This window comes from Opisthorchis viverrini (assembly GCF_000715545.1).
Source record: "Opisthorchis viverrini unplaced genomic scaffold opera_v5_250, whole genome shotgun sequence".
Taxonomy (NCBI): Eukaryota; Metazoa; Platyhelminthes; class Trematoda; order Opisthorchiida; family Opisthorchiidae; genus Opisthorchis; species Opisthorchis viverrini.
The window spans coordinates 659,021-682,605 of NW_008751905.1; the positions used below are offsets into that span (position 1 = coordinate 659,021).

At 44.4% G+C, this 23,585-nt stretch overlaps 1 protein-coding gene across 1 annotated transcript in view; it reads left to right on the forward strand.

Moving 5' to 3' along the window:
• T265_08999 (hypothetical protein) overlaps positions 1 to 23,333 on the forward strand; it is a gene marked incomplete at both ends in the record, with an annotated part of 38,084 nt that extends 14,751 nt beyond the window's left edge. The window contains 8 exons of the mRNA XM_009174949.1: positions 2,144 to 2,832; positions 3,732 to 3,911; positions 7,682 to 7,861; positions 14,273 to 14,525; positions 15,114 to 15,571; positions 15,755 to 16,177; positions 18,296 to 18,586; positions 22,235 to 23,333. Of these exons, the coding sequence (XP_009173213.1) occupies positions 2,144 to 2,832; positions 3,732 to 3,911; positions 7,682 to 7,861; positions 14,273 to 14,525; positions 15,114 to 15,571; positions 15,755 to 16,177; positions 18,296 to 18,586; positions 22,235 to 22,843 (3,083 nt within the window). The remainder of the gene's footprint in view (positions 1 to 2,143; positions 2,833 to 3,731; positions 3,912 to 7,681; positions 7,862 to 14,272; positions 14,526 to 15,113; positions 15,572 to 15,754; positions 16,178 to 18,295; positions 18,587 to 22,234) is intronic.
• Between the last annotated feature and the right edge of the window lie 252 nt (positions 23,334 to 23,585).

Genomic DNA, 23,585 nt, shown 5'->3' on the forward strand with positions numbered 1-23,585 from the left:
TGTTTAACAATTTTGAGGACTTCTTTGGCACACAACATCGTCGTGCGCATTCGCCTTGTTTGGTGAGGGCAGAAGATAAACTTACTCTAATTTAGCACGAGATAGTTAAATGTTTAGGGCGCGAACTTACTGACAGACAGGCCACTGGTTCATTCCAAACCTCATTGTCTCCACTACTCTTGTCTAGACCTGGGCAGCCAGGCCTCTGAGTGGTGTGGTAGCTAGGCACCGAAAAGGTGTTTCGGCTGAATGGCTAATTTAGCACTTTCTCATCTGATGGCGAGTCCAAAATTTATTGCGCAACATCTAAATGGATCTAATGGACAGTATTTTTCGGTTACATCTAGGTTTCGCTGAGGATGCCTCTCACAGCTTTACAGAGTCCAGTACATATTCAGACGAAAAACGTCCTTATCGTTTATGCCTCCATCATAGGTTTTGATTCCACCGATAAATCTATTGTAAATCTATTGTATTCTACAACCACAACGGGAAAACCTGATCCTCTGTTCAATTTGTTTAGTCCACCGTTGTGCAGCTGGTTCACGTCGCAACCCTTCCCCCTAACAAACGGTGCAGAAATTGGTTCAAAGAAGTCGGTGATGTTAAGCAACCTGGCGGGCTCATACACAGTGTATCTAGTGCTCGTGTGGTGTCACTTATGTCTTCCATCTTCCAATTTGTTGTAGATGTTTTCCCGTACCCTCTAGAGATTGCTGGAGCTCTGAGACAGTTGACATCTTTTCTATCTAAAGGTTGTATCGGTGCTGATGGTGATATAATTAAGGATTTTTAATTGAGATATTTGAGTATGAGCACATTAGTCTTCGGGTTACTGTTTTGCGTTGATTTTGGTGACCTTTGGTCATCTTTGCTATCGGGGAACTGGTTTGGTCCGGTTGTCCGAGCCCTGCATTTTAGATTTCGAGGCGGAACAAATACGACGATTGTGTAGCGAATTGTCCATCATCCTCTCCCTCCATCGCCTGTAAGCCGTTGCGAAACGCGTTCCTCTCTCAACCTCCGTTTTATGTGACGAAACCGACGAACACGTCCTTAGTTGCTATCTGCCTGCTCGTCTGCATATGACCAATCGTTATTCACAACCGGTTTCTCCCTTCTCAGATTACGCTTTATGGCGACAGTAACCTGTTGGGTGTAGCAGCCTTCGTGATGTTGGTAATATTGTTGAATTAACTGTGACGCTACTTCTCCGCAACTCTCGTGGCTTCGAATGCGTGAACACTACGGTTGAACGGCGTGTTTGCGGATATGGTGGACGAGAGATAACTAGAAGGACCTTTACTCCAAGCAGCTGGTAACAAGTGTTGATAGTCATGGTGATGCGGGCAACAGATAAACCGGTGGGCGTGCAGTTGACGCACCGTGCGAAGGGAAACACTGAGTTTCGGCCTGCGTGTCTGAAACAGGCCAACGTTCTCTATGGTATGTACTCATAAAGTCAGCTATGCATGTAGGAAAGAAGTGAGTGTTCCGTAAATAGGAAGCATGAACACAGTCTCTTCGACAGATATCAGATATCAGCTGGCCACCAATCAAACCAGTGAACGACAGAATTAAACGCAAAAGCCCTGGGTTACGCTCTCAGTGAACATGGCTGTATAACTAATTTTTAGGTAACATTGAAAACTTCACAGTCGGCTAAGCTTAAGACTGAAGAACTGAGTTGGTCTGATAATCGCAAAGATGAGTTGCATCTTCAATGCATCATACATATCGTTCTGATGTTGTTGATACTTTGTTCACGAATTTTCAGACTGCAACTAACTGCCCAGTTTATGGACATATACCACTAACACTTATTCCAGAATAATTGGGAACCGGCTGATTTCTGCCTCAACTGTTCATGTTAAAATACCCCGACAATTAAGTGATTTTTGATGGTTTTAATTCACTTGCAAAGAAACCGCTCTCGAACGAGACCATTTTTGATGGGCTCTTTCAGATCTCCGACTGTCAGATTCATTCATTACAAGATTTACTTTGACTGTTTTTTCAGCTAGTCTTTTCAATAGGGACATTTTCAGTCTACACATAATGTCGCTGTATCACTCGGTGCGTTTCCGGATGCGTTCGCTCAACATTCGTTTTATCAATGCCTACCTGTTTTTTTTTTGTGTAGCTGGATGTTCCCTTCACAATGGTGATTCGAACCGCCATTTATTGGGAGTCTCCGCCTTATCAACTGTCACCCAATCAACAGCCACCCTCACCGACCAGAAAGGAAATTCCGCATCCCAGCAAATGCAGCCAACGCTATCAGTCACATTCGGTACTGAGGTGGCGAATTCATCACGTAACTGCCAGTTTAATGCTGTCTGTTCAGCAACATCCTTTAATTCTACTAGCCGCTCACCTCAGCTTGTCAGCTCCGAGTTCAATCAGTCCCCACTTGAACTACCTGTTCCTAGTGTCTCTAATCGTACGTGGGCTGATCTCGTACTACAACTTTTAGAAGCAGCGAAGTCCGGTGATGTGGAACTGGTGCGTAGGATCATTACAACACATCAACAACAAAGGTGCGACCAAGGAGCTCTCCACCCAGGTGGTGCCCTCCAGTATGCCGCGCAGGATTCGGCCTCTGGGCAGACGAGCGATGGGATTGATAGTGGACGCGACCCATCCTCTGTGATGGATTTGATCAACTGTCGAGATATGGATGGACGCCATTCAACACCATTACATTTCGCAGCTGGATATAACCGTCTTAGTGTGGTCGAACTTCTACTTCAATATGGTGCTGACGTGCACGCAAAGGACAAGGGTGGTCTGGTGCCACTACACAATGCATGCTCATATGGGCACACCAAGGTTTGTTTATTTTATCAGTCTCGTCACGCGTGCTTCGGTGTGGGAAGATTCCCTGGCTTATTCAAAAGAAGTTGCTGTTTGCCCTTCATGTAGATTTGACCATTGAATCGTTTCTAGCGATTTGTCGGCCCGTTGGTTGGTCGTTCGCACTATACACCCTCTTTATGCATTTAGTCAGGTTCTCATATCAGAAGACACCTGTCGTTGAGGTTCTTGTGCAGATGCATCTTAGAATAATGGTTTGAGAATCGGTGAGTGACTCTGATGTGACCATGCACATCATTGAAGACGACTTCTGCGTGTACCCAGCGTTCACCACCTACACAGAGGGAATTCACGCACAACCACTGGTAAAAAGCCTAAAAATTTAGGCCAGATGTCTTTCCACTTGTGTATACAGATGCGAATTCAGGTGTCAGGTGAGTGATTCTGACGTCATCGCAACTTTTCTTTTCAGTCGGTTCGCTCCGCCTCGCCAACCAAACCACTTTGTTCTCTCACACTGTTCGCTTTTTTCGTAAACGACTCTTGTTGCCCCAAGCTTTCACATACCATGCTCATGATACATACCACTTGGGTTACGAACGTGAGGCTATCCATTTGAATATGTATTGCGCCACAAAAGAGGATGATTTACCCACTTATTCTGTTAGCAACATTAGCGTGAGTAACATCTCACGTCTGAGTATGAGAATGTCAAAGGCTGTTGTAACTACTGCGCAACAAATACTTGGTCAGTTCCCGTCGGCTGTTACTCTGCTTCAGGTTCTACTTTTACCATGATCTAGTAATTTAATTAGAGTGGAGATCGCTCCTCGAAAGGCAACTTAGTTTCATACTTTTTTATGGTCATGTACCCATGTTTCACTTGGTTCTTTATTCACTCATAATATTCACAGGTTGCAGAACTACTCATAAAGCATGGAGCAAACGTGAACGTCACAGATCTTTGGCGATTCACGCCATTGCATGAAGCTGCTGCTAAGGGCAAATTTGAGATTTGCCGGCTCCTATTACAGCATGGAGCAGATCCTAGTCGGAAGAACCGTGATGGTCACATGCCAATCGATTTAGTCAAAGTGAGTCAGTTTTACTGCTGTATAGTTCGCGAGATATGTCTTCATTTCCTCTTCCGGTTGTTTTCCACACGCGCAACTTGTCGCGTTGCATTTAGTTGGCTTTATTCCAGAGGAAGAGCTGGGATCGTGTTCAATGGCATTAAGTGACAGATACAAGTATTCCGGGAACGTCCAACTTACATAAGATTCATAAACCTGGGCATCTGTTACGTCCGATTCTAACCGTTTGTAGATCCCCATAACAACACCGACCAGTGGACAGCTAAACACTTGTAACCCACAATCATAGAAGTACCGCAGTATAATTTATGTTACACGTTTTAATTTGTTGGACTGATTCAAAAAGGGAAAAGTTGCTCTTGATTGATTTGTGTTCCCTGTTTACTAACACCCCCCTAGTCGAGACTTTTGTCTTTCTGCGATTTCGCGCTTGCATGCACATCCATGAAAGAACTACGTCGGTGCACCACAGTGGCGCACTTTATATTCATCGTTGACTTGCGCTGTTCACTTGGTGGGGTACTCATGAACTCACTACTGGGTCCTTTGCTGCAGGCCTGTGTATGTATACTTGGGAGATTGGCACGAACAATCCGCTGGTATTCTTTTTGTGGTCGTCATGCTAATGAGATTTTTGTCGTCCAACATGGAATGATTGATATAGATCGAATGCTTGCAACTCACTACCGCCCATCCAGATATCAAGTTGACCCAGGAGTTAGAACGATGCAGTGTCACCCAATTTCTGGATATTTTACTAACACATCGCTACGATAGACGGCTGTCCCATACTATCCATCCTGAACCTTACTGGGTTAGTCAATATCTCCACTTTTGAGTTCCACCCAGTTACGAAGAGTAGGAAATTAAACTGGGAAATTTGCTCTATTCACAGCCAGCGCATGATCTCATTGGGAATGTCCTTTGTGAAAGAAGCTAATCCTAAGCGGTTTCTACAGAACATACGAATGAACATATGGATGAATGAACTTTCAATGAAGATTTCGTCTTTTAATTGAAGTTAATTTATGCTGAAAAGCACGAAGCATTCTAGCCCTTTTTCATTCTCATGGTGAGTTACCACAATGGGGCATCTTACGAAACTCCGGTGACCTCTCGGTTTGTAGTTTGAACACTCAATCGTTCGACCACGAGCGGCTATTCAGTGGTGTGACCAACTCATTTGGACAAGATATAACGCCGTTCATCTTCCACACATCATGTGAAATATTTACGCGCCAGTTTTATGGTATCCTTCAAAACGCATTTAGCGCAGCTCAGTTCCAAACCACATTCAGCAACTGACCGATAGTCTTTCAATACTTCAAAACAAGTTGCCTCATTCCCACAACTATATTCGTTTGCCAATTCCATTCGTGAATATAATGGTCAAACTAGTAGGTAACTACCAAAGAGAGTAAGAGGGCACCCACTCGTATGATGGTTAGAGTGAGATAAGAAACATCTCGAACACTCGCTTTACTCGGATCACTGTGTTTTATACCATGTATCCCAGTACGAATTTATGGGTGCCAAACGAAGGTCATTAGGTAAGGCTGCAGCCGCCAATGTTCTCCTTCCCAATTCCCATAATCAACGTTAGTAGAATATTGGTGATTCACAAACAAGTCAAGTTGTTTAGATAATGTTTTATAATAAAAAGAAGAAGGAAAGAGTCGGAGAGTGGACTTACAGCTAGCTACATCTTTCGGTGTCTCCAGCCAAGCCTAGGGAGGGTCACGTGGACCTCATTCTGAGAGCCTGAGCATCATTAGCATCACTCACAAGTTTTCTAGCATCTGTCATTCTTTTCTATCAAGTCATATTCTGTCCATCTTTAGGTTTCTGGCACTCTCAACTAGATGTGGGAAACGACGCTCTTCTCGCCAGACTAGCTCAGCATGCGTAACACATGGTCCAGCCACCTTAACCTGAAGTGCTGGTGAATTACCGTCTGATTAACCAGAAACCCGTTTCCTGATCATCTCTATGCGAATTCTGCTTTCAACCGATCCCAGCTGTTGTTCTGAGACTTGAAGGTGTCTCAGATCCTCCGCCCGGATCGGTCAAGTCTCACAGTTGTACGGCAATATAACGTGCACGTGGTTTGATATGCGCGTCATTTGAAACCTAGATATGTCTTTTTGGTGCAGTAAGTGTTGCAAATCGGCAAACGCAATACTGACCTTTGAGATTTGTGCATTGATTTCGTCTGTCACAATCCCGTCGCATCTAATCTAACTTCTGAGATACATTTGGTGTTCTACAACTTCCAGTGTTACCCCTCGAATTCTCGGAGGCTTGTTCAATAACTGTACGTCCCCCAGCACGACTTTGTATTTTGTTGGTGTGAAAAATGCCGAAGGATGGATGACCTCGGTCAACAATGAGAACGAAGCATTTCGTGTATTTCAGGTCGACAAGGCTGTTACTCTAGGGATCAAAACATCGGAGATTTGAAGACCCTACAGAGTTCTTTTTAGATTAAAAAAATGGAGGGTGCTTGAATCTTTATCGGACGCCACCATCTGTAAGAAAGCTATCGGATAGTCCTCTTTACACTCTCACGTGCCCCATGTTTGTGAATACAAACAGCGCATGATATAAACAAACCTCTCGGGCATACCCTGTTCTGCAGGCGTGTTTAAAAAACCAACCTGTCGACAGAATGGAACGCACTCTAGGAATCAGGTAACACCAAGGTCGTAGGGCTCCTATGCACATGTCGTTACTGTAACACTTGACTAACTGAAAATGTGGTTCACACAACCCCCCTCCGGACATTGTCCAGTTCATGCAGTAAAGAGTTGTGAGCCAATGACCGCACGACCTCTGCAGGAAATAATTCTCAACAGTTTTTATTGCCTTCTATAGCAGTCCTAAGTAGTTGTACATGCGAAAGCCGTCTGTTATCCACAGAATCGATTTTCGTCACCCTTTCGCAGGTTGATTGCCAAATGAACTACATGAGTCGCTGTGTTTTTAATTAGACAGCCATTATGATCTGGCTCTTGTTTATCGCTTTTTTCATAACTTCCTACCTGATTACTCCTGGGTTGATTGACTGCTGCACGTGTGCAGCACACCACCCTTCTAATTAGCTCTCATTAGGTGCACCTACTGAGATCCTATGCGTAACTCCTGGGTTTTTAGTTCATACCATTTCATTGCAAAGTTGGCTTCAATCGAAAATAGCTTTTGAAAACCCTACCCGCATGCCTAAATCTGTGTGGAACACGGGAACTCCGTCTAAGTAGTGAACAATCCCACCATGGAGAATACTGGCTCAGCCTGAGCCTAGAGGGATGTCCGTAGGTTCGCCCTCTCGACGCTAACTACTTAATGTTCAGAATTAAAACGTACATTTCTCCGAGGAATCGAGTTGACATTGGTATGTGTACTATGTGTAGAAGTGATTTTTGCTGCATTTGAACTTGAGGATGACATCTAGAAACTGAATTATTTCGAATTTCAGTTCGAATTTACATATATTGTATGTCTCACCATTGAGACATCAAATCAGTTTCCTTGTTCTGTTTTGCTTAACTACTTGTCTGATCGATTGTATGAAATTGTTGCAGTCTCTTTGATAACATTTATTGACTTCATGAGTAGTGTTCCTTCATGAAACCAAACACGGGGTCCTTTTTTAAAACTTACTCTGTTACCATGCTTGCCGTTTGTGTTCTTGAGCTCTTCTCACCTGGACACTACGCTTTCCGTCATGATTTGGACTTAATTTTCCACATCGTTTTCTTCACAACTCACAGGACACGGATAGCGATGTATACGATCTTTTGCGAGGTGACATCGCTGTTTTGGAGGCTGCAAAACGGGGAAATTTGGCGAAGCTACAAAAATTGATCACTCCAGCTAACATCAATTGCCGTGACACACAGGGTCGCAATTCGGCCCCTTTGCATCTGGCTGCCGGGTACAACAATGTGGAGGTGAGTGCCTCATTATTTGCTCTGGTATTCATCTATCAGTAAACCATCGCTTTATTCTGTAAAAATTCGAATTCTCTCAGGGACAGGCAGAAGTTCGTCCGGCCAATAAAAAACTTGCTCTCTCGGCACCCCATTGTGTTTGTGTTGCGTTTTGTTAACCGTACTGAAACTCCTGTATCCATCTTTGGCTTCCTGTTCCACCCACTAAAGTATATCGAACCGCACTGTACTTTGAGACAGCCTTTTATGGAGACAAAGGTGAGTGCTCAAAATCGTATTTTTAGGATTATCATGGAATTTTTCACGCGTCGTCATCAACTAAAGGAGCAACGTCAACTGCTTAAGCGACGTCCACCAGGCTTTCTCCGAATAGGATTTCGACGCCCAGACTCACGGGTCCTTAATGAGCATACTGGATGGTGATGCCAATGACAAAATTGACTAAAAATCGACGAACCCAATTAATTAAGGAAAGACTTTTGGGCTAATCTGTCCATAGAATCGAAAGCTCTATTTCATTCATGGAAAATCACCACAGTTGGTCAGCGGTGTTTGTGACACTGGTCAAGCACCTGACGTGATGCGAACATGTACCTTCTCCCAACTGGTGCCTCAAAGTTGCATTTCGCTTAATGAGTTTGATCTTCGCAACACTGTTGAAGCTAGCAGTCCCGCTGCCATCGGAGTGGGGTTTATATCCGATGGTTGGAGCAGCCGCTTCGGGCATTTTTTTCAATAAAAACACAATGGTTGATTGGCCTCAGATTGCGGAGGCATTCTTGTTCCCGAATTAGTTTATTCAACCTAGTGAAGGTAAACCACAAACACTCCGTTATTTTTTTTCGCTGAACTGGGCAGTTTGATCGTCAACATTTCATCACCAATCGAGAGTACATCATCAGTAGGTTGTTAGGACGCGGATTAGGCTCAGGGGAGCGTTACCAACTGTGCGTAGGGTAGTGGTGCGTGCTAATACACCTGGTGTTAGCTGGGGCTGACCATCGATCATTATTGGTCGTCCGGTTGTTCGGTTCTATTGGTTAGTACGTTGTCCTGTATTCTGATTGGCTGGTAGCCACGTGACCTTTGTGCTTGCCCCTGCTTTAGTCCACTGGCCGGTGCTTCGGTAATCTCTATCCATGATATTTGGGTTCCTGTCTGTGACTGTTGATGTGACTGCAAGGAGCTTCCTGTTTCTTGGTTTGTTAATCTATTCCGTCGGCTATCCGAGTATTCCGATTGAGGTGAGGTCTCATTGCATGTATTGGTGCGTGAATCGAATCTAGTTCAGCGTGTCAGTTGACGTAATCCGTCGTGGATTACCATGCTCTCAGGCATTCCCTTCTCTGTCACACGTCTCCGCATGCCAAGATTTTCATGTTTCTCACTGAATTCGTGACCTTGGTCCTCATGTATCGAGATCAGGAATAAAGAGCAGTGTTCTGTGATGGCTGTATTAAGCTCTCCTATTCTTGCACATAGTTTCCTTCCCGTTCTTTTAACATGGAACTTGTTGAAGCTACTGCAGTTGATATGGTATACCTCACTGTTCACCTTGCTTTTTCGTCACTGTTTTCTTTCGCCTTCGAGATCACTTTCTGTAAGACAGCGCTAAGTTGGTGTGCCACCAGGATTTTTCTGAATTGATAATGTGGCTGTCAGTTCTGGTGTATTTTTGGACTGAGAGAGAATTGTCCATCTGGTCGCATGTTCTTGCTATTGATGCTCTTGAGGTATCTTGAAACTTCTCTCAATAAAATTCCTTGGATATCCATTGTTCCGTCCTTGGATAGGGTAACGGTTTAACTGGTTGACTGCCAACTGGATATAGAGCTTAGTTGAGGGGGTGGGGGTTAAGGAGGTGTCATTGGAGGAAGGGCGAATGATACTTCCCGATTACTTTGGTCGAAGAAAAAAATGGGTTGGTTGATGTACCTCATCGTGAGCTTTCAAGACATAAGTTTGGCCCTTAAAGCAGTGGAAGGATGTAGGGTTCTGTTTGGGCCCCTTACCCTAACTTCTGATGCACAAGTGCGAATCGCGGAACAACGATTGTTGAGATTTTGCTTCTGGACCCTGATCGGATTTTCACCTCTTCGTTCCATTTACATCTGAGCTATGTGGAGGCATTTTGTTAGTGTATGTTTTTCGCTCTCCTCTCTCCTCAAAAGTGGGCATTTCTCAAAAGTGTGATTTCAACCTTCCCAGAGATGCGCACTCCATAATCAGAATGTTGTATTTATAACCATTAGACGTACTGATTATTTGCTCTCTACGAGAAAACTAGTTAACTGCGACTTCTACATTAGGTCCAAATTACTATCTTCGGTGATACGTATATCGGTATCAGTCCTTTTTATTTCACCAACTAACCTGTTATCGTTGATAGTTGGCTAGTTATTCTCGTGAGAACAGGGTAACCATCGACATATTTTTCTTCCTTCGTCCACGTGAATCGCCAAGGGCAGTGTCATCTTTCTCGTACTTTAAGTGACCTAGCTGGCAGACAGTCCAAAAGGATGCATCCCATTGGCTCATAGTTCACGATTGACGATTTAGCGAGAAGTAAGACGAACTCTTTCGTGTACACAATGTACGAGGCGTTGTCAGAAACAATATAGTTCTCTTGAATTTTCTGGATATGCTTATACTCAGAGTGGGATTTGATCTGTTGACGACAATCTCCTCCTGCATAAATCTCCTGTTCCCCTTTACAATTAGTTCCTCATCGCGAGTGATGTGCCCGTGAAATACGAAATTCTGTTAAAGTTAATTTGGGCCAATGAAGTCAACCATCATATGGTCGACGATCGCAGCTATCATTATTTTCATCGACAGTTGCAGAACATCTCCTATACATACTACTCATCCGTTAATTGACGTCCTGTCACTAGTCGGCTTGAAGGTTGTGATTTGTAAACAATATTCACACAGTACTTGTATTGGGGCCGAGAATGCTGAAAGTCTAGTTCGCGGAATCCGTGTATGACACGCTGATCAGCACTGTTTCAGCTTGGAAACTTGCAGCTTTCCGGACTGCATATGAGCAAACTTATTGAGAATGAGTATCCCTGGTAGTTACTTACAGTTTTATCATCGGTCTAGGCCGATGTGGACCGAAAAAGAAGTATACTGTTGGGAGAAGGCTTTTGACAACGCGAAAGAAGACTCCTCCTTGCCGCCTCAAAGTAACCGAGGGGTACTTCAGATCCAAAAAGATCTCTCAGGTTGGTTGTTATTTTGTGACGCATGGCTACACTATTCGCAACATTTAAGATACAAAAAATAAGAGAACCTCTGTAGATGAATTCTAACCGTTTTCAAAAGATATTTAACTGAGCCATGCATCATATCATCCGAAACTTCAAGCGAGTGCCTGTTGCGGCTGGGTAAAACTAACCCAAATTACTATAGGCATAAAGGAACTCTAGGGATTTTGAAGAGGACTAGAATCATCACTTCGCGAACACACGAGTCAGTAAGGGATTATTTTGGTTTGCTTTTCTGGATGAATGATTAGACACTGAACAATGGTTAAAGGGCTGGCAGGTGGATTGATCACTCTGCATCGTTCGATGGATGAGGGGTGGTTGTGGGGAGATCTAGTGACCAGAGAGCTGTAAGGACGAATGGTACTTTCCGCTTGCCGAAGACGGTAGTCCACCTTCAGAAGCCTAACCTACAGACTAGTAGGTTTTTGTTTCGAGACCCTGCCTCAAGCCTCTGACGCAAGTCTGAACTGCGAAACAGCGTGTTGATTTTCCTGGTACGGAACTTTGAATAGCGCGTAGGTTCGACAATACCGAATATCAAAAGGAAGAATTGGGTTCGCAATTCTACGGTACTGTTCACACAAGGGTGAGCAAATTTATACAACAAACCCCGGTTGTCCACGTCAACAAGTGCACAATTCTGTCACTTACTGGCACAGTGCGGGTCAACGTCCGCACACCAAACGACGTTGGGTGGAATGTCGGCTGGGTAGTGTGAGTTACGGACGGCAGTCTTGTGATGCTGACTGGCGGTGCGATCACATGGAACTCATGAGAGAACACGAGACACGAACGCGCATGGGTAAGTAGGTCAGCCACGCACATGCTAATACGCGAGTGTTCAATGGGACGGTTTTTGCGGCAAGGTGAGTGCCGGGTACAGATGAGGAAACTAAGTGGAGATCAAAAGTACATCGGTCGAGTAAGCTAATGAATTAGGTAATTATCATGAAGGCAAGTTAGCTTCAGTGCAGCGGTTGTTAGGGTTCTCTTGGTGAGCCCTTCTTGGAGCCAATGACTCCAATAGTCTTACTCATTTTGGCGTAGGGAACCGGCCTGGTCCGAGAGAGTAAGACTTTACTTTCTCACTTCTAATGCGGTCACGCACATCATGCACCTTCTGAGCAGCGCCAGAATCTTTGGTTTTGAAGGCATTAGAACCGTCAGCAGTCACGGGCAACCGTTGGACTGTGCAGTTTTCAGTGCTGACCTTTCCTAACCTGCCCTTTATCGGGGAAAGCAGCATCGCTGGTCCCATGAATATGTACATGTTGGTCGCCCGGGAGGAAGCTCCCTACTGCATCCACACTCACTCCACAGAGGACAGTGAGACGTTATCCCCAGACCTCCCCCCAGTAAGATTACTCTTAGTACGGGGTCGTGGTGCTCTTTGTCTTATTAATCCTTTTTGACCTTCTTGGAATGATTGAACCTTGGGGGACTGAGTTTTAGCCTCTATAGCCTACAGGGTCATTACAATCCTGGAACCCGACCACCAAGACGAGGTGCCAGCTTTAGATCATGTTGTCTCTTTTGTTGTCAGTCTTTTTTCCTTTTCTTCGTAGATTGACAGGAATAGAGCATCCTTGATGTTTGGGGAACTTCGTCTTTCTATCATGCCATGTTGATCAGCTCAAGAACTGCATTCTCTCCATTTGTATCACCCCACTTGAACGCTTCTGCGGCAAGCATATCTTATCCAGCTGTTTTACCATTCCGCGATACCATTTTCTGTGCAGTTTCTCTTCGGTACTTCGAGGACGATCGGAGGATAGCTTCGTCTTTCGTTGAAACAGTGTACGCACTGCGATCCGGTCGACGCTGGTTGGCCAATTCAGCAGTTTGTTTAAGTGCTTGCGCCACGCATCCAATATTTCTGCAAGTGATGTCTGGTTCAGTCCCATGTCATCATTATAGAGAGTTCGGGTCGATTTGATGCTTGATCAACAGATGGTATCCAAACGATCGTAAAGTTCTTCGTGTTGCCGCCTAGCAGCAATCTGATCTTCCTGTTCAGTTCACTTTATCTACAACTGGTTCTTGGCTTGCCGGGTGAAGTTGTTTCGTTCATCCTTTCTTCGTCTCTTTGGTCGGATGGACAAGTGCTTCGTGTTTTATAGCTACCAGCTATTTTGTTTACTAGATGTGGTCCTCAAACTAGTCAAGGCAGTTGCCCGCTCTGGTTGACTACCGTCGTTATTATCTGGTGCTGCAAGTTGTCCCACGCTTCTGTCAATCGCAATGACAGTCACTGCGGAGGCCTGTTGACCTGATTTTCGAATGTTTACGTTTTACGTCATTCTTTGCGCTGCTGAATTAGTGGGGCTTAGGAAGCTGGATTTCTAAGTTCGTGGGGACAAGGCAGCGTTACATAATCGGGTGCTCGCATCAGTTGTGTGGTGGGCACTTCTCCAACGTATCGCTGGCGAACGATAACGTTATAGAGCAGCGGTTCAAAAGCCTGTCCGTAAGGTGTGTTCCAGTCGTCACTTCCGAAGCTCACTACGGTTTTTGATCGGCCGTTAGTTTTGGTCATCTATCCAGGATTTCAATAAGAATTCGAGGTTCCAACACATTCCCTATGTTTTGAGTCGTTGGGTTTCAAGATTTGACCCGAATATGTTCTATTTAGTAGTACGTTCAGTCCATCTTTTAATATATCCTGTATCGTGTTTTCAAGTGATACTTTCTGTCTCTACTTTTACAGCCTAAATCTCAGGTTTTAATTGTCACTATTTGCACCAAACATGTTTTTTGCGCATCAATAAGATTTGCGTCTGAAATTTTGGCCAATTTCAATCATTTTCTAGCTTCACTTATGTAAACGTGGATAAAATAGATATATGAAACCAGCTGTTTTCTCCAATCGTCGCACAGTTCAGGGAAATTGGCGTTTTATCCACGTCAGAGGTGTGGTCCCCCGGAAAGGTCTCAGGTAGGGATTGATTTTTTTGTAACTATAATAAGTAGTCTATCGTTATTTCGGTTGCTTTTAAGCTTCTTGATATTTCTGGGCTCGCTCTCGTACCAGAATGGCGACCCCACAGCGGTATACTGTGCAAATTGCAATTACCTAGAACTTCTGAGTAATCTGTGGTATTCATACGTAAAGTTCCCCGTATGTTGTGCACTTTTTTAGGTCGTTGAATTTTTGCTTGAATCTGGAGCTGACGTCAACTCAAAGGACAAAGGTGGCCTCATCCCTCTGCACAATGCAAGTTCGTACGGACACGTAGATGTGGCTGCATTGCTCATTCGATATGGGACTTCTGTCAATGCAGTGGACAAATGGGGATATACGCCTTTACATGAAGCAGCTCAGAAGGGTCGGACGCAGTTGTGTGCATTGTTGCTAGCCCACGGCGCGGACCCGGCCATGAAAAATCAAGAGAGTAAGTAGTGTAACACTGCGAACTCTTCAGCTGCTGCGCTGATAATCTTGCTACGTCTGTCAAAAATGTCCACATCACTTGGAAAAAACTAACATTGTGGAAGATGAAATGAGTGCTTGAATGATTTCATTTGATCACGCTTATCGGTATAGCTTTACAGCGAATTAAGTATTGGACCATAGGTGGGTTAGTGTTAATTGTGCAGAAGAAATTCGAGTTTCTATTGGTTTACGCAGCTTCACTGAAGCATCATCAATGTGCTCCTTGAGGGCCACAATGTTCATCCTGAAGATCCTCTTCCTGTGACTGAGTGGAATAAATTCACTTATGTACACAGCTCTGGTTAAAGTCGATGGTAACAGCGAGCCTAATGTCCTACCAATCAGTGTCTTTCTCTAGATTTTTGATAACAATCTTAAGATGTGTCGTTTGGGTTATTCCAGTCACAAACCTGTCTGAACTGTTCGTGAACGGAAATAATAATACACGCAGCAAAAGCACTGTTCATTGCTTTATATTGAGCACCTGATCACAGTTGTGGTCGATTCAACTGTTTCCATTAACAATGTCTACTTTTTCCACTTTCAGATCAAGTGCCACTTGACCTGGCGACTACGGATGACGTGAAATCCCTTCTGTTAGACGCTATGCTTCGTTCTGATCTTTCCATTCCTACGGTTACGAAACCCATACCCAGTGGTACCACAGGTCGAGCACCAACGGGTGTCGTGCTGGCAGACAGCAACATTACAACTCCTCGGCTTTCCGATACGAACTCCACTCCACCTTTGCCTGTTGAAAACTGCACTGGTCCAAGAGTGGAGGGACAAGGTCGTGAGTCAGATGTTACGGGGGCATCCGGTTTAACAGCACCGACTGCAAACCAACCCCCTGTGTTACCGACCAATCGAATCGTCGCAAGTGGTCCTGATGTTGGTGTGGCTGATTCTGGGAACGTTGTTCCGGTGCATTGCAAGCTCACAGTAGCAGGCTTCTTGACATCTTTGGGTTTGCAAAGATATATTGAATTATTCGATATGGAAGAAGTACGTTCAGTTTCTTCGCTCCCATCCTACTCATTCGTTACATCTCTTATTTTGATCCTTTTACCGTTAAGCGCGAGCGTGTTCCGACCGGGGGAGAAGCTACCCTAGTGAAATGCCGCAGTCGTTTCTGTGTTTACACAGAAATTTCAGTTTACACCTCAATTCTACCCATCTTTTACTCAGGTTACCATGGATATCCTGTCCGAAATGAGCCATGCCGAGTTGAAAGAGCTTGGTGTCTCTATATATGGTCATCGGCATAAAATCCTGAAGGGGATCCAACGTTGGCGCGCTACCTCATCCAACGTTGTCTCGGTGTCAACCACAACAGATGCCTCCCTTTCATCTGTTGCAAGTACCACCGGGATGATGCAGAAACTCACGGTATCCGATGCTGCGCGTCCAACGGCTGGGCCAGGTTCTATGAGAGTTGCAAACGGATCCACGGCCGCAGCATGTGAGACCAACCTGTCTCACTCTCAGGGGGTTGGCGTGACCGAGGCAACACCCACATGTCCTCTCTATTTTCCCCCTGGTTCCGCAAAACAGACTATCCTCATCGAACTAGATCCATCCGACCCGGAATTTCGTGCTGTTGAGGAGCAAGTATGTTACCATTTTTGATTATTCAGTCAGAACCTGATAGAAACCCTCTGTACTCAGAAGTAGTTTTCCGATTGCATAGATCGCATTTGTTGGTCTATAGGGTGTTGTGTGTCCATGCTGTTCTGTTGATTTTTACTTCAAGTAAGCAGTATTTGCGACAGGGAGTCGGGGTTACATCGTTGGCGTTATGCCTCATTTTCGATCAACGCCGGCAGCAGTTTGGCCCGCACAACCATAACACAGTGTATTCAGTAAAGCCTGCTTTACTTCCAAGACGAGCGTACCGAATAAAAGCTGGTAGTTGGCTGTTGATCAGGGGGCTGTTGATATGTTCGCCGAGCTTGGCGATTGGCTTGCAAACGTTTCGTCACCATACGAGAAGACATCATCAGTGCGCCGTGGGGTGGGCGCACATCGGGGTAGTCAACACGAATAGGCCAAGTGTGAGGTGTTGGAGGTACTTCAATTATCAACTCATCACTGTGCATTACAACCTCGTGACGTCATTGTTTACGATTTAGCTCTGAACACATATCTTGGGTTAGGTAGTTTTTTCGATCAACCTTAATGGTATAGTGAGAGTTCGAAATAGCTCAGTGGAAGCTCGAAGTAGTCGAGTGGTGAGAGTGCTAACTTACTGAGTGGAAGGTTCGAACCCAACCCCTGGCATCCCGAAAGGTGTTGCAACTGAGGGGTTATTTTTTTACGGAGGGGGGAGGGTGGGCGGTGCGCCACCTCAGTTTTTGTGTGGGAATGCTTGCAATCTTGGTACCGTGTGCCCTAAGCCTAAAACACTATCACTTTTAGTACCTAAGGAGGCCGCCAGTCTCTATAGATGATCAAACTATATGGTTTCTTACATGAATCTTATCTATGGATATCGCGGCTTGTGAACGTCACGGCCTCATGTGTACCTGCCTTCCTGCAGATGCTTCACTTATTGCCTGCGTCCTGACAATCCGTTCATAGTTTGCACCACAGCCATCAAACCAAATGTGACGATTATTGACCATCGTTTGAGTGAGTTAATGAGATCAAAACGACTTTCACGTTTGCCCTTTGGTCTTGTAGTTCCAGATTGAGTGGCGTCAAGACTGATCAGCACACAGTGTTGAGAAAACTGCATGTTTTGTTGACAGTGCTGCACGGAGTCGATCTTCTGTACCAGAAGCTTTTAGAGGCCAGTCATTTGTCACGTACTCCTGCGTAGGTGTTTTTACACTGGGTTAGTAATCGTCATTAAGTTGACAGTGGCTGAGCGTAGCACATTGGTACACTACTTCCACACTGTCTGGCGGTGATAGATAATTTAACAAAGTAACTGAATGCCATTTTTAATGATACTCGTTTATGCGTGTATACACCTAGTATGTGCTTCCGTGCATTGGCATTCCTAGCCGTACGATATCTTTATTCGTTCAAATAAAAACTTGGTCCAGGGACAATGAGAGAAACAATCGGTGTGAGAATGAACAGTCTTTAGCACCATCCACTCAGTCGGGCAACGATATCCCCGATCATCGGCGAAATGTTTTCAGTCTGATTGTCAGACTTTGCTAACAGATCAGCATCTAGTGAGCAGTTCCTAGCGACTAATATTTCAACACATTACCACCAACTTTGTAATACGGTCATTGCGCAATACCTTGTATGGCTTTGTATGACTTGTATTATTTGAGGTTGCGTACCACACTTACAACCTTATCGACTCGCGTTGGCCGTATAACTATCACAAGCTAAGCAACTTTGTACATCATTTCTCATGGTCTCCTCGTCTGACATAGTGAAGACCCAATCTTTTCGTATGATTGCAGTTGAACGATTATCCTCAGAATAACCGAAAGCTATCTCAATGGCTTTGGGCAATTTTGTTTCCGTAGTCTGTTAGATAACGGTTGCTCGTCACCCTGTAGATGTGCGGGTAAGGATTTGTTCAACCATGTCGCCGAGCCTTTGTGTATTCGGTTTCTCAGTTCCTTTTACATTTGCTATATCTACATCCCTCGAATTTCTGTTACATCACGTGAAGAACTCCAATTTTCACCTTTTCCAGTTTCGGTGCTCGCGTATGTGATTAGGAGATTGAAGCCCGCTAAACTCTTGCTCACTGTTATCCAGGTTCTCAGCACTATTCGAGAACATCGTGACAACGCTGGTGGGATTTATAAACGTTACCAGTTACTGAAGGTGGCTCGTATTCGTAATCGACGCCTGTGGGACCGTTATCTCCATCGCTGTGCAGAAATTAGCGAGGATAATTCTGGTCATTACAATGAACGTCTCCTCTTCCATGGCTCACCCTTCTTACAGGCAATCGTAATGAAGGGATTTGACGAACGTCACGCCTACATCGGAGGCATGTTTGGTGCTGGAATTTACTTTGCTGAAAACTCGTCCAAATCCAACCAGGTAAGCTTTGGGCTTCTGTGAAATAATCCGAACTTCCAAACTGATATGTTCACCAGAATAATAGAAAAAGAGTATAGTAGTGGTCATATATTCCTTACCCAAGCTTCATTTTGCTTTTTATCAACATTGTCAAGATCTAGATGTCACTTTGGTCGAGGATATGTACAAAGTACACCGGTTGACTCAAATCAATCAGATGCCCATAAGCTACAGTACGAATGCCAGTTTTTACGCCATTGAAAACGCAATGCGATGCTCGTGTATATTTGCTAATCGCGCACTACGAGACCACCAAGAAAAATTCATTCGTATAATGAAACAGAACTATTTGATTGAAAATATGAAGCGTAAACCTGCTGCAGCGACTGTACATCACAAACCCGGCCTACTTGGACAATTTCGTATCTAATTCAAAAGAATCACGATTTCTGTCGCCACTGGCATAATCACTCAGTTGTGTTTGCACCACAGGGATACAGGTTTGGAACCCATGGCTGAACATCAGAACTTCGGAGAAACCTCAGATGAAAACCTTTTAGTTTCCCACGACGCCATCAAACTCACTGACTAGTTCCACGGGTGACGGTCTTAGTTGGAAGTCTTACTTTTTTTAAAATTATTCTTCCTATGAGCTACTCACAGATTGGCAATAGTCTCTTGTAGTACAAGAAACAACGGGGTCGGCGCTACATTCCGTCATAGGGTGCCGGGGTGTCGCCCTTCAGTGGTGCTCTGCTGCGGGTTGTATACTTCAGGGTTGGGCATTCGTACATACACTTAATTTGATGGCACATTTCTACCCCCCCCCCCAGTTTTTTTGACTGATCAGCATCCTCACTACATCCTGACACGAAAAGGTGCAAATCATCCATTCCCTGCAGTCGTTACCGGTTTCATGTATGATGGACGCCGGGGTTTTACCAATGTTCGACTCAAACAGACCATCTATGCCTCTTACAGGGCGTTTTTAATTAACTGCGGTTTATAGTTCCTTATGCAACGTATGTGTTGTTTCATACCACGCTCTTATTTGTCATGTCTGTGTTGAACTTCGGTGATGCACTACCAGAAGCGAATCTTCATTAAGGGTAGTTCTCATTATCATTCTCTACGCCTGTGCCTGCGAACTGCGATCTACTGTAGGTAGTTGTAGAACATCGATCGCGCTTGGTTCGGTCGAATTACGATATATATCCTGTCTTGGTTGGCCTTTCGGTAATCATGACTGACCTGCATAAATGAAGTATTGTTACGAAAACAAAAAAAAATAATATTATGTATTTGACTGCATAAATGAGTATTGTTACGAAAACAAAAAAAAATAATATTATGTATTTGACTTCAGTCGTACTGAATATGGTATGGATATCGGCAACCACCATAGTAGTTTCTTTTCGGGGATCCCACCCCACACAATCGTTTTAGGGCTTTCTTCATGTGGTCTTAAGTCGACGGAATATTTCAATACCTCCCATGATCGGTAACCATCTATTCAATCCTGAAAGGATTCCTGCTCCAGGGTTGTAGCCTCTGACATAGTAGTTTTCCGGTCTATGTTGAACGCGATGTTGAGGTGATTTATCGTTTCATCTCTTAAGGAGAATTAGTTTGGAAATCTGACTACTTGCGATCAACGTTTTCGCGAACTTCGTAAAACATCAGGACGAAACGCTTAGTGTCCTTTTTGCGAGACCGGCCATAATTTGCCTGTATAATAAACGTGTTGTTTTTAGGCTGCACTAGGATCAGGTTAGAGGGCAGTATTTATGGGATTCGTGTTCGCTCTTTTGCTATTAAACCAATGAAAACCCTCTTTTGGGTCAGGTTTGATAGGTTTAAGCATGCAGCGCACACCGCATACTTGATTGGAGAGATTTTCCACAAATTTTGTGGTTTCTTGACATTGGTCATCGTGCCATGATGGCATGATAAGCTGTGTTGAGATAACTTACTATCCAGTACTTCACAGTTCGAACCTAAGCGTGCGCAGTGTTTTTGAGTCCCTGTAGGGATGAGACAGCTGTTTCGCTGACTAGGGCTGTGTGACTGTTCCCCCAAGATAGAAGATATGTTCGCATTTCCTTCTCGTTTGCTGCGTGCGTACCCGTTTTCGGTTGCTGTTCGCTTCTGTTGTAGGAGGTTCCCGCGTAACATATATCAGTATGCTAAACATTGCAAAACCTTAGGCGAATAGGGCCAGCATTTGACGTTCCATTACCAAAGCTTTTGTATAAATTGATGATTTTCGTGTCGCAATCCAATCACGTTGCGCTGTGATCGCTTCAATGGCATACGAATCCAGTGTAACCTTCATCCTCGCATTTGGGCTTTTGAAGAATCTTAACTGCGCATCCATTTCCATTTATTCCAGCAGAGTGCAGATCACTTAGACCGGAAGTCAACTGAGCCATGCAAAGAGAATTTAAGAAACATTATAATGGGCCGGAATTATTTTTATCGCAGTAAACCATTCGTCCACGTTGAATTGAGATGTAGCCAGTCATGTAAAACTTCCGACATCATGACATTGGTTGGATCTTGGAAACAGGTCTCAATCGAAATACACTAAAACCCTCCCACGTCGACGATCCCTTCGGAAACATAAAAATCAGAAAATGTGTTGCGTTCAAGCGTCTATCCATGAACTATGTATCTGAGTATGAAATAAATAAAAATAAAAATAAATGTGGTGACCGAACATATTGAACCAGTTTCTAGCATACATTTTCTGTCAGGCAGGTGGGTTCATGACAGATACTTGATGGAGCAGGCCAAAAGCGGTCACCACAGGGGCCTTATCGCAATGGAGATTCTTCACTGCATGAGGCATCATATTATAGGGGCATGATGGGTTAAAGAGCCACCCATTTATGACGTGGTTTGCATCGTCGAATTACTCACGCTCGATCCATAAAGCTTGTCCCCACAGGCTTTATTTGGTATCATGATGGAAAAAATGTTCAACTCGTAACTCTGCTGCCTAGTATGTCGTTTGTTATTAATTTGCACCTGAGCCTTCACTACAATTTGAGTTTGTGGATTGTTGGTTTCATTTTCTAAGGAGCGTAGTTTCCAGTGACAGGTTAATTTGAGCTCTCAATAAAGCTTTTAGTACCCGTTCGGTAAAAGGCACCTTCACCTGGGCATAACCTTGCATCGTTATGTCGTGATAACAGGTTTTCGCTACCACAAAGGGCTCTTCTGATTATTTACCGAACTGATTCGGCAATGTCTGATGCTATCGACCCAAGCAATACACTTTTTAATGAGCTCATGAAGAAGAACTGGACGGTGCAGTTATTTGCCTTTTCTGTGGGCTGGTTTGGAGGTCTTTTTTCTGGTTGGATGGACCGCTTCGGTGTAGACTGGGTGTCTTCATTCACTCTCTTTATGGATTCATGTCCTGGCGTATTCACTTCGTTGCAGTCCAAAGACAGGTTTATTTCATGCAGAGTTTGTTTCTCTCATTCACCAGCAACGTCTCCGTACGTTTGTATACTTGCCACATCTTAAATCGTCAAATTTCACCGTTAGTGGAGGCATGTTAATGTTTTCATTAGTATGCGTCGGCTAGACGAACTTGTTTTCATTTTTTTGAAACCTATCCTGAAATCTATGCCAATGCCCGTTACTACTTTTCCTCTGCAGTATGTCTATGGGATTGGTGGTGGTGCTGGCTGTCCTGCACACAAATCGCGGTCCTGCTACATTTGTCCCCGACAATTGCTCCTCTGTCGTGTCGCTTTGGGTCGTTCTTTCATCCAGTTTAATGCAATGAAGGTAGCTCATGCGCCTCCTGGTCACCATTCAATTGTCGGTCGTCCCAGTACTGGTGGATTGAACTTCGCAGAGTATGTGATTTACCGTGGTGAACAGGCCTATCCAGAATACCTGATCACTTACTTATTAGTGCCTCCTGATACTGTAGATTCATCAGACGTCTCATCAGGATCCAGCCAGAATGTGATCGGAGCGTCTGCGGCTAATGTTTTGCTTCTGACAAATTCCAGCGCAGTTGCTCCGGTTGTTCAACCCAGTCCAATGACAACAACCACATCCAGCCACCCGGTGTCTTTCGCCTCTTCGTCTTCTGCGTCAAACGTTCGTGCTCAACCGGTTAAAGTTGACCAGAATGTTGGCAGTAACGCCCCTACTGTTTCCACTACAGCTACGTTGTCTACGGTCCCCGCCGTAGCAACCGCACCAGGAGGTCCCTGTAGCCAGTCCAATCACTTCTCCAATCCGCCCTCTGAATGACTCGTCAGTGATGAATTGATTTTTCCTTCCGGTCACTTGATCGGTCATGATGTAGAACTTGCTGTTTTACTCGGTCGCTTCAAGATTTTGCCCTGGATCACAGTCTGGTCGTCATAAAAACCGCACGTTACAGCGGTGGGCGTTTTGTCTTTCTATCCAAAATACTTCTAGTACTGAGTCACGAAAACTGTTTAACAAAATCGATCAATAGTCTTTTTACTCCAACAATCAAGTTGTCTGTTCCACAGGACGAACGCCTCTTTGTTAACCTTTTCACTTATTCATCTCTATGTTTGCACTGGTTCATATGCGATCATTTTCAGCTGCCAACTAGTCGTCATTAAGCTTGGGTTTGTCTAGAAAAAGTAGTTGCTTGCATGTACATTCTCAAATATTGTCCCTATACCATGAACTTTTGTGTTTCCTTTTCGTGATCTCGTGGTCTCCAAGCCTGCGTTGTGATTGACGATTTGGTTAGCGTGCAAACGGCCAATTTAAACCGTTACCACTGGTCGTGCATCGCCCTATTCAGTTCAATGTGACATGATAATTATCCACTGTAGCCTCGTTCCCGCCACGGCTACCAATTTAGACTCACCGAGTTACCGTCATGAAGCCCCCCACAAGGTTTTCACTCAGTTTCATTTTGCGCACTACTGAGCAGGTCTTGAGCCGGTGTTTGTAGATTTGAAGTTGTCCGGTAGATGAAACTAAAAGCATTTTCTTTCTCTGTAGGTGATCA